The sequence below is a fragment of the Propithecus coquereli genome, unplaced genomic scaffold, assembly GCF_000956105.1.
Source record: "Propithecus coquereli isolate 6110/MARCELLA unplaced genomic scaffold, Pcoq_1.0 Scaffold83, whole genome shotgun sequence".
Lineage (NCBI taxonomy): Eukaryota > Metazoa > Chordata > Mammalia > Primates > Indriidae > Propithecus > Propithecus coquereli.
The window spans coordinates 52542-65231 of NW_012154507.1; the positions used below are offsets into that span (position 1 = coordinate 52542).

Sequence of the window (12690 nt, forward strand, 5' to 3'; positions counted from 1 at the left end):
TACTTATAAATCGAGCTAAATTTATATATACATGATGGATTTAGACAGGATAAGAACTTAATTTGACTGCAAACTCTTCCATATAGCCATCTTTTGCATAAAATAAAAATTTGCATAATGCACTGCAATTTTCAAAGAGCTTTTATATATAGTAACATGTTTTAATTCTCACAAGTGTGAGTAGGTATTGTTATCCTGTTTGCCATTCAAGAAACACATACTCCACCATAAACCCCATCATCTCTCTTCCTTACTCATAACCTAATCAAATTAATTTGAGATTTACAGTAGTCATAACTCTCACAATCACACATCACAAATTGTGATGACTTTAGCCATTTTCTTTCTTCCCTTTGTTTTATGAGCGTAATTATGAATGAGTCCCTGAAAACAGCTATAAGATTAACAGGAACTTCAAAAGACATCTCTGGACCCTTATCAATAGATACAACCAGGGCCAGGCAAGGTGGCTCATGCCTACAATCCTACCACTCTGGGAGGCCAAGGTGGGAGGATTGCTTGAACTCAGGAGTTCGAGATCAGCCTGAGCAAGAGCGAGACTCCATCTATATTAAAAAAAAAAAAAAATAGATACAACCAGAATCTGAAACACCTGTCCACATGGACTCAAATGTAACCATTCTAGCTCTGGCAGACACCTTGTTATCTACAAGTAAAAATGAGTGGCTTTAGAATGCAGTAATAACAACTAGCCTTAATTTTGGTGTTTTAAGTAGTTTAGAGCCATTAGTAAGGTAGGTTTCTGCTTTGAAGAAAATATTATTTTGATGTGTATTTGTAAGATGGGTACTATGACTATCTTTTGCTCTGCTAAGACTTAGAACCTCCCTATTGGTTCCCTTACTTACCCACAGTGAATAAGAGCTGTGAAAACAGGAGCTAACCTACCTGTGTTCAAATCTAGCTAAGTTAGTTTCTAGATTTGACCTTGGGCAAGTTACTTAACTTCTCAATACCCTGATTTCCTCATTCATACGATGGGAATAATAATAACAACTGCCTCATTAGGTTGTTATAAGGATTAAATAAGTTAAAATATGTAAAGATCTTAGAACAGCATCTGGTACAATAAGCACTATAAATAAGTGGGTGCTATTATTATTTAACACTAGTAACTATACTTCCCCGGTAGCTAAAGAAATCTAAGAAAGGAATTTTTTGAGGCCCATTCTTCTGGTAACACTTCATATAATAGTTTTATTTTAAAACAAACCAAATAAGGAAACCAGTCTTTCATTTTTTTAAACAGTTTTATTGAGGTCTAAGTGATAGACAATAAACTACACATATTTAAAGTGTACAATTTGCTAAGTTTTGATATATGTATATATACATGAAACCATCACCACAATCAAGATAATATAATGAACATATCCATCATTCTCAAAAGTTTTCTCACGTCCCTTGTATTCACTCCCTTTTGCCCTCCCTGCCCCCATCCCCCATTATCTCCAGGCAAGAACTGAAATGCTTTCCTTTCCTACAGATTAGTTTGCATTTTCTAGAATTCTATATGAATGGAATCACAGAGTATTTTTTTTTTTTTGGTCTGTCTTCCTTCCCACAACATAACTTTTGTAAGAATCATCCACATTATTATATGTATTAATAGTACATGCCTTTTGTTGCTGAGTGGTATTCCATTGTACAGGTTATACCACAATTTGTCTGTTTACCAGCTGATGGACATTTGTGTTATTTCTAATTTGTGAGCACTACAAATATAAAGTTCATGTACAAGTCTTTATTTTAACATGTGTTTTAGTTTCTCTTGGGAAACCACGAGTGAAATATGCATGAGTTATATGGTAGTTGTATATTTTACTTTTTAAGAAATTGTCAAGCTCTTTTCCAAAGTGGTTGAATCATTTTACATTCCCATCAGCAATATATGAGAGTTCAGTAGCTTCATATCCTTGTTAACACTAGACTTGACAGTCTTTTAAATTTTAAATATTCTAATGAGTATGTAGTGGTATCTCGCTGTGGCTTTAATTTGCATTTTCCTAATGACTAACGATGTTGAGAATCTTTTTATGTCCTTATTTGCCATTCATATATCTTCTTTGGGTGAAATATCTGTCCAAATATTTTGTTCATTTTTTAATTGGATTGTTTGTTTTCTTAATATTCAGTTCAGTAAGTTCCTTATATATTCTGGATACAAGTCTTCTAACAGGTAAGTGACTTGCAAATATTTTCTCCCAGTCTGTGGCTTGCCTTTTCATTCTCCTAACAGTGCGTTTTGAAGAGCAGAAGTCCTTATTTTAGACAAGACCAACTTTAAAATTTTCTTCCATGAATAGTGGTGCTTTTGGTATCATAGTCCCAAAATTTTTGCCTAACTCTTGGTCACAAAAATTTTTCTTTTATACACAAGTTATTAATAGGTATTTGTTCATTATTAACTAGTCTTTCCTAATCTTTGCTTGGTATAGGTTGGTAATACTGAACCCTACATAATGGTGTGTTCCATAAACAAACCTTTATCTTACATTATTGTTTTCCTCCCCAACAGCATGTAATGCTGCACAATACCATGCAATGAATATTTAATGACTAATTAATCCACAATAAGAAATGAATGGCCAGTACACAAATACAAAACTGTATTTAATAACATGAACATTTTTTAGATTAACATCTTGGAGACTAGCACTCTGGGAGGCCGAGGCAAGAAGACTGCTTAAGGTCAGGAGTTTGACACAAGCCTGAGCAAGACTGAAACCCCATTTCTACTAAAAATAAAAAAATTAGGTGGTCGCCATGGTGCACACCTGTAGTCCCAGCTACTAAGGAGCCTGAGGCAGGAGGATTGCTTGAGCCCAGGAGTTTGAGGTTATAGTGAACTGTGATGATGCCACTGCACTCTACCTAGGGCAACAGAGCAAGACTCTGTCTCAAAAAAAGATCTTGGAGAGCAATTACACTATATTTTCAGTACATAATATTGCATGGGCCATTGGCTTCACTCGGTATGAAATTTTTTATGCTTTCATGGAACGCATTTTACAAATTTTAATGTAATAAACCTTTATTGTGTACTGATTATGTGCAAATTACTGAGCTAGGTATTACATGGAGATACAGAGATATAAACGATAATAGCCACCATACTAAGCGCCAGATATTTAATATATATATTATTTTTATCCTTTAAAGATGAGGAAATCAAGGCTTAAAAGAGGCTAAGTAATGTCTCCAAGGGCAGAGCTAGAATCTAGATAAGCTAAGATTTAAATCTAGGCTTGAGTTAGTAAATAAAGGAGGCATGATTTGAGGCTGTCTGACTGGGAAGACTATGTTCTTGACAGAGTTCTATGTTAAGGCAATATTGTTACAAGTCTCATTTAAAGTACAAGTGCTATTAATTTAGTACCTGAGAAAAATCTTCAGCTGCTACTGGCAAATTAACATCATTTTCTTGTGTTTTCAGAAGTGTTGTGGGAAGAACAAAGTTAGAATTTGGCTGCAATTCCAATTCTCCCAAACTCATTGGACCATGACTAACACATGAATCTTCATCAATACCATCTGTTATCAAAAATGTAAACCAAAAGATAAATTATTAAATTTATTTTAGAAAAAGAACAAGTAATTGACTGAAATTTACCAATATTTCTCACCTGCTGAATTAGAACTAACAGTGTACTTCAAACAAGAACACCTGGTACCAAGCCTTCGTTGCAATTAAAATCAAAGCTCACATAGAATGCAAAAAGTACTTATGTTCAAACAAATCCATTGAATATTCTAACTAAGGTTCCAATCAACAAGTTGTCCATGTAGCCGACCCCCATCCTCCTTCCCACACACCAACTCCTAACACTCCTGTTTACCTTTTCTATCACTAAGCATCAGTAGAATACTTTCTATTTAAAATATAATCTTAGGCCGGGTGCAGTGGCTCATGCCTGTAATCCCAGCACTTTGGAGCCAAGGCAGGAGGATTGCTTGAGCCCAGGAGTTTGAGACCAGCCTGGGGAACATAGTGAGATCCTTCTCAACAAAGAACAAGAAAAATTAGCCAGGTGTGGTGGTACATGCCTATAGTTCCAGCTACTTGGGAGGCTGAGGTGGGAGGATTGCTTGAGCCCAGGAGTTTGAGGCTGCAGTGAACTATGATGCTGCTGTACTCTAGCCTGGGCAAGAGAGCAAGAACTTGGGGGTTGGCATGGAGGAAGAGAAGGAAATAAAGCAACGGGCAATTTCCTGGTTAGAAAATATTTGTATTGCTTAGCTCTGTTCTATAGGTATTTTTCTTCAAAGGCTAAGCTCCTCTTTTTCTCATCTAAATGGCATCTCAATCAAATCAATAAAAAGAAAACAAAAGCAGAGATATCCAAGCATCTAATAATAATATTACTGTACATTTGCATTGCACTTTATATTCCAAGCACAAAAGTATACATTATCTCATTTAATTTGAACTTCACAATCATCTGTAAGGTAGGCAGGTCGGATAATATTATGGTCATGCAGTATTATGGAACATAAGTACCATCTTTCACTGAAAAAACTAAGGTTCAGAGAAGTAACTGTCCAAAAATCAGAGAGCTAGAAAGAAGCACAGAGGAATTAAGTCACTGTTGTTTATTTCACATTCTTACTAAAATATTTCTAAGAAAATTCTGTTTTTCCTAATTAATGGCAACCTTTTAAATATAGCATTGTATAGTTTATCTCATTTTAATCAACAGAAATAGACCTGAAGAGTTATACATAAACTAAATTGTTTTAAGTGAAATAATATTTTTAAGACACCATGGATATTTGCCACTTAAAGGCAATCTGTTGATAATTTCCTTGCAGCAAATAATCACACTCCGATCTTTTATGTTAATCTAGGTTTTTAAGGGGGTTTTGCATAAGGCAAATTATATCCATTGAGTTTTAATTTATGCCTTCATAGTATTCAATCTGTATAAAGCAATTTGTCAAAACGACTACCTGGTTAATTCTCATTTAATTATCTAGCATAAGATTAATTTAAATAATGGTAATTCCCCTAATTTAGAGTAACTAATGAACTAGGCCTTATATTTGCCTCTTTATGTTATGATAAATATATATCTATTTATATTTATATTCCTATGTCTAACATTTTCCTAAGACTGTTGGGCAAATGAATTAAGAGAAAAGAATTAGCACATAAATGTTGAAAGAGAAGATATTAAAAATTCTTTTTGCTGATGATACGGTATATACCTAGAAAACCCAAGAGACTATAATGAGAAAAAAGAACTCTATTAGAATTAATAAGAGAATTTGGTAATGTGACTGGACACCAGATAGATATATAAAAATGATAGTTTTTCTCTACATTATAGCAACCTAACCAAGCCATGCAAACTGAAACAGAGAAAGCATTAAATATAGAAATAACTATGTAAAAAAATGTAATTACATGGCAAAAAGTCTTAAGTAATGTCAATAACAAAATATAAATTTAGAAAAAGATATTTGGCAATACAGTTAATAGAAAACATCTAAAATATGGAAATAGCTTTAAAAGTTATAAAAAAAATTATAACCTCACAGATGAGAAAAGAGCTTAGTAAGAGCGAATCCAAATGGCCAACAAACATATGAATGAGAAGACATATAGATTCGCCAGAAGTCAAAAACATATCTTTATATTTTGACTAACAAAAGTAAAAAAACAAGGCAAGAGGATTATTTGAGGCCAGGAGTTCATGACCAGCCTGGGCAACATAGTGAGACCCCGTGTCTATATATATATATGTATGATATAAAAATAAAAAACAATAAACACAATTTCAGTAGGGGATGCAGGGAAAGGGCTCTAATAAATTGCTGTTAAAAATAAATTAAACTTTTAAGAAAGCAACTTGGCATTATATATTTTAAAATTAAAGGTGTATTTGCCCTTGGATTCAGTAACTACACCTGGGAAGATATTCTATAGATATAAAATGCAACAATATGGTAGGACATGTGTGTGTGAATAAGGTTAATATCTGTCAATAGAGAAATAACTAAATAAATTATTAGAAATCCACACTGTAAGGTTTCACGCAATCATTAAAAAGAATGAATTTAAGTAATATCAGTTGACCTCAAGTAATCTACAGGATTTACTGGGTAAAAAATAAAATTCAGGCAGGTATGCATGACATGATCTCAAGTTGTAAAATAATCTCAGTCACACATACCATATATATTGCATGTATGCATGTGTGTGTATAATTATATGCATAAGAAAAAATGGAAAGTTACACACCAAAATCTTAACATGAGCTACCTGGGGTAAGGCATACATGGATGGGACAGGAGAAAATGTGGGGTGAAGGGCTCTCAAAAAGTACATAATAGCTTTCAAATCATATAACACCCCATCACTTAACAGATATTTACTATGTACTATGCATTACCTACCCTGCTAGATGTCAGGGATATAATAGTGAACAAGATAAAAGTCCCCACCCTTACATGAGATTACCAAATCAATATGATAAGAGAAACATTAGGCAGGCAACCTTAAAGAATTATACAGAGTACATATGATAGGCATCTAAAGTGATAAGGGGTCAGAAAAGGATTCCACGAGTGGTGCATGCCTATAGTTCCAGCTACTTGGGAGGCTGAGGTGGGAGGATTGCTTGAGCCCAGGAGTTTGAGACCAGCCTGGGGAACATAGTGAGACCCCGTGTCTATATATATATATGTATGTATATAAAAATAAAAAACAATAAACACAATTTCAGTAGGGGATGCAGGGAAAGGGCTCTAATAAATTGCTGTTAAAAATAAATTAAACTTTTAAGAAAGCAACTTGGCATTATATATTTTAAAATTAAAGGTGTATTTGCCCTTGGATTCAGTAACTACACCTGGGAAGATATTCTATAGATATAAAATGCAACAATATGGTAGGACATGTGTGTGTGAATAAGGTTAATATCTGTCAATAGAGAAATAACTAAATAAATTATTAGAAATCCACACTGTAAGGTTTCACGCAATCATTAAAAAGAATGAATTTAAGTAATATCAGTTGACCTCAAGTAATCTACAGGATTTACTGGGCAAAAAATAAAATTCAGGCAAGTATGCATGACATGATCTCAAGTTGTAAAATAATCTCAGTCACACATACCATATATATTGCATGTATGCATGTGTGTGTATAATTATATGCATAAGAAAAAATGGAAAGTTACACACCAAAATCTTAACATGAGCTACCTGGGGTAAGGCATACATGGATGGGACAGGAGAAAATGTGGGGTGAAGGGCTCTCAAAAAGTACATAATAGCTTTCAAATCATATAACACCCCATCACTTAACAGATATTTACTATGTACTATGCATTACCTACCCTGCTAGATGTCAGGGATATAATAGTGAACAAGATAAAAGTCCCCACCCTTACATGAGATTACCAAATCAATATGATAAGAGAAACATTAGGCAGACAACCTTAAAGAATTATACAGAGTACATATGATAGGCATCTAAAGTGATAAGGGGTCAGAAAAGGATTCCACGACAGCAGTCATAACAATGCTGAACTTGCTGTGTCTTCTAACAAGCTCAAAGTATGCTCATTTAGTGTGGGTGTCCTATGTGTATAATGCAAGTTAGACCTTTGTAAGAAGAACACTTAAAATATTATTTCATTCAGGTCAAATTTAATTTAATTAATCATAACTTGAAATCCCTAATTTTACTTTCCTAGAATCTTATTGTCATGGAAAGCAACAGTGGGAGACTTTCAGAGAAGACTAAGTTCACCTGCAATTGCTAGTGCCAACAGCAGTTTTTGGTCTGGGATGTCTAATAGGTTACTTCATTTGTATGAAAGCCAAAGGCACCTCAAATTCAGTATGTATAAAACCCCAGTCACCCTATTTCCTCCTAATTCTGTCCTTCCTCCATATCTCTCTAAATGAATGGAATGACCATCTAGCCAATCATTCTAGCCAGAAACCTGGGGATTTCTTAGGCTTTTCCCTTCTTTTGCACCTCTCACATTCAAACTAAGTCCCATCCATTCTTTTTTTTTTCTTTTTTATTTCATCATATTATGGGAGTAGAAATGTTTAGGTTATGTATATTGCCCTTGCCGACCCAAGTCAGAGCTTCAAGCATGTCCATTCCCCAGGCGGTGTGCACCGCACCCTTTAGGTGTGTATATTCCCATCCCCTCCTCCCCCCCGCCACCTGCCTGACACTGATGAATGTTATTACTATATGTGCACTTAAGTGTTGATCAGTTGATCAATTTGATGGTGAGTACATGTCTCCTTCTTGATTGTCTCTCAAATCTCCCTTTTTATACATCCTCACTGCTGAATAATGTCTTGTCAGGTTTACTCTAACAGTTGTCTGATCCAGCTCCTTGCCTCCAGTCCCAACTTTTCCAGTCTATCCATCATATTGTACCTCAGGTGATCTCCCTAAATAAAAGGTAGATATGATCATATCACTCATTTACTTATAATCCTTAACAGATTCATGAATCTCACATGACATTCAGAAGTGATAAAAATTCAAGCCTGAATTTTCCATGGGAATAAATACAAAGTAAGATTGGCATTATTTCCCACTGTGTACACAAATGAATTCTTACTGTCTTAGAGTAAATCCCAAAACTCCTTGATATATTACCCAGGGTTTTTCATGACCTGGTTTCTACTCACTACTGTAATCCCACTACATCCTAAGCTCTAATTCACTGACGAAGTACTATATTTCCCTGATTAACCCTTGCTATTTCTTGACTTTGTCCCATCTCGTTGCATATTCTGCCTGGAAGGCCCCTCCTCACTTACATGTGGCAATCATCTCTCCATCTTTGAATACTCACTTCGGGTAAGACTCTCCTCATCTATGAATTCTTTCCTGCATGCCCTCTCCAACTACAGTTGACCTGTATCCCGATCCTACATGGACTTCTTCACAATAACTATAGTAATTTATCATGATTTTTTACCTTCTCATCTACTACGGTTACTAGAGAAAAAACTCACTGTGGACAGGGCCTTACCAGGTTTCATATTCCTAGCACTTAGCACATGCTCAGAGCATAGTAGGCACTCAAAAATATCTCCTAAATGAATAAGTGAATGAACAAACTGTAATATTCTTATCATAATTCACCATCTGGCTAATTCCTTTAAGATTCAATTTCACATCAGCTCTTGTGGGAAACCTTTTCTAAGCCCTCACATGTGAGTTGAGTTCCTCCTCTCAACTCCCACAGCAGTCTGTGTTGTTGTACTACATACACAATATTATAATTATTTATTTCTCCCATGCTAGTTTGTAAACTTTCTTGAGAGAGACGTTTTTCCTCTCTGAATTTTGAGTGCTTAATGTGGTACTAATATAGTACCAGGTACGCAGCAGGTATTCAATACAGGTTTTCTGAATAAATGAAGAGCTGTGATTGATAGTACATCCCATGGTCTACATAGCTCACTCAAAATACCAGTTTACATTTTAGGGTTCCCAAGACAATTTCTCAAAGCTGCATTTGCATCTTTTAGTTACTCAACCCAACCGAAGAGCTTCAGAAATGGAGGCAGGGGTAGGGGACTACAGGTTGCAAGTAAGACACTTCCTGAAAATTAGCAGGGGTGGGGACAGGCAAGTAAGAATAGATGAGCCTCTATAAGCAAAGTTATTAAAAATCAAGTTATAAGGCATGATATTAGCCACCAGCAGAAAATCTTGAAATAAGAGGAACATATTAGTTCTCTATAGGCACAGTTCTTTTAGGCAACTGTGGATAGTTTCTCATTCTATTAAACATATACGAGATGGTACTTTCACAAACACCAAGCATTATTAAATGGAACAACACTTACCATATACCAGGCACTGTGCTTACTACTTTACCTGCATTGTCACTTACTGTCCCTAATAAACTTATGAGGCAGAAACGATTACTATTACCTCCAAGATAGCCCCAATTATCCCTGCCTCCTAGTATTCTCATCTTTTTGGAGCTTCCTCCTTATATTGTTCCAAGATTAGTCTGTGTTATCGACAGACTATGACAGAATTGATGGCATGTCACTTGGAGATTAGGTTATAAAAGACATTACGGTTTCCATTCGGGTTGCTCATTTTCTTCTTGGGTCAACCACTCCCAGGGAAGCCTGCTACCATGTCATGAACAGCCCTAGAGAAGTTCGTGTGAGGCTGGGCGCGGTGGCTCACGCCTGTAATCCTAGCTCTCTGCGAGGCCGAGGCAGGCGGATCGTTTGAGCTCAGGAGTTCGAGACCAGCCTGAGCAACAGCGAGACCCCTGTCTCTACTAAAAATAGAAAGAAATTAATCGGACAACTAAAAATATATAGAAAAAATTAGCCAGGCATGGTGGCGCATGCCTGTACTCCCAGCTACTCAGGAGGCTGAGGCAGGAGGATCGCTTGAGCCCAGGAGTTTGAGGTTGCTGTGAGCTAGGCTAACGCCACAGCACTCTAGCCCAGGCAACACAGTGAGACTCTGTCTCAAAAAAAAAAAAAAAAAAGAGAAGTTCGTGTGATAAGGAAGTGAGGCCACTTTCCAATAGCCACGTGGGTAAGCTTGGAAAGTGGATCCTCCAACGCTAGTCAAGCCTTCAGATGACCTCAGTCAAAGCCATCAACTTCACTGCAACCTCAGGAGAGATCCTGACAGCCACCCTGTTAAGCCACTACCAGATTCGGCACTTTCAGAGTGTTAGCATTGTGTGAGATGATAAATGTTCGTTGCTTTCAGCTGCTAAATTTGGGGATAATTTGTTACACAGCAATAGATAAGCAATAACTAATATCACCGCCACTTGATAGATGAAGAAATCTGGGTTGAGGAACATTAAGTTACTTGACCAAAGATACATAGAGCTGGAATTCAAACCCAAATTCTAAAAGCCCAAACTCTTAGCTACTGTGCTATACTGCTTCATATATATATGCTCAATCTTATGACACCTTACTTATTATTTTTTCCAATTAAATTAAACAAATACTTACAATATACCTAATATTAAAAATGCACTGTACCACAGGTAATCTGCTAGGTGCTACCTGAGGTACAAGGAAGGACTGGATAGGATTTTATTCCATAACAACTTAACAAGGACCTTGCTGTTCTCAAGTACCTCATAGCTCTCAAATGATCTGTGAGAGCCATCTAGTGTCAATTTTGTGTAATTGCAATCTGCATGGTTAGCTGTATATAAATAAAAGTCACTTTTTTATGCCATTTGTATCCTACTAATTTGAAAGAATGTAAACAATTTAATACCCTCATTATGTGTACAAAATGATAAATAATGCCAATATTTACATTTTTTTCCCATGGAAAATTCAGTCTTGAATGTCTCTCAATTCTAAATGATATAAGGTGTTCATTCAGTATAAAACTATACTCTATGCCAATGTTTTTCTAACTTCAGGCATTTCTATTTCTGATTTCTGGCAAATCTGCATAGTTATGGAAGTTTCCCTTAAGTGAATGCAACAATGGGTATGGAAAAATCAGTAATGAGAATATAGTCAATCCTCATTAAATTGCAAATTATATATGCGCAAATTTACCTACTTGAGAAAATTTGTCACCCCAAAATCAATACTTGCAGAATCTTTGTGGTCATTGTGAACATGTGCAGAGTAGTAAAAAACTTGCATCACCTGCTGTGCACTTTCCCAGTTGAGGTTGAACAAGGATAAATTCTGCCTTCTTATTTCAGCTCTTATACTGTAAACAAGTGACCTTCTCGCAGTATATTTAATTCCATGTTTTTCACATTTTGTGGGGTTTTTTGTGTGTGTGTGTGATTTCACTGTTAAAATGGCCCCCAAGCATAGCGCTGAGGTACTGTCCAGTGTTCCTATGCACAAGAAGGCTGTGATGTGCTTTATGGAGAAAATATGTGTGTTAGATAAGATTCCTTCAGGCATAAGTTACAGTGCTGCATAGTTTAATGGCTATGAGTTCAGTATTAATGAATAAACAATATACATAAAATAAGACTGCTTTAAACAGAAACACACATAAAACAAGGATATATATTGATCAGTTGATAAAAAATGTTATGATCAGAGGCTCATAGGAACTCAACCCTGTATTTCCCCTAGGAACAATGGTTCAGTATTTGCTAATATGTTCATGGTAACTATAGAAATAACTACCACAGATAAGAATTAACTGTATATGCTACTGATTAGTATTTTCTGTTCTATTCTTATTTCCAAGATGTTACAGCAGAAAGTTTAGTTATTCCCATTCTAAAATAGTCCTCAGTGCACTGAGCACTGTGTCTGAAATTCATATAAAGAATAAATTTCTACAGTATTATCTAATTTAATCTTGTCCTAAACAAGATGTGTTATGTCAGTTTTGATGAGCTAGTCATATTTTTCTAGTATATATTAAAGCAAATTCATCACTGTTAAAAATTTTTATGTGTATGTATGTGTATTACCAAAATTATCTCATGTACCACCCAATGGTTCATGTATCAACACTGATACATGAAACACATTTGGGGAAACACTGCTATATATACCATACAAAAAGTTATTACCAAACTTTTCAATTATGAGCATTCCTTCTAATAAAGAAATTTTGCAAGCATCCATCTTAAAATAATTATACTTTTCTCAATTCAGATTAGGGATATTACTACAGATTATAATACAAAACAGAAT

General features: G+C 35.4%; 1 protein-coding gene across 1 annotated transcript in view; it reads right to left on the reverse strand.

The window, feature by feature from the left end:
- KIAA0586 (KIAA0586 ortholog) overlaps positions 1–12690 on the reverse strand; it is a 159967-nt gene that overhangs the window by 33489 nt on the left and 113788 nt on the right. Inside the window, exons 25-26 of the mRNA XM_012663732.1 lie at positions 3648–3672; positions 3401–3555 (exon numbers count right to left, since the gene is read on the reverse strand). Coding sequence (XP_012519186.1) covers positions 3401–3555; positions 3648–3672 — 180 coding nt within the window. The remainder of the gene's footprint in view (positions 1–3400; positions 3556–3647; positions 3673–12690) is intronic.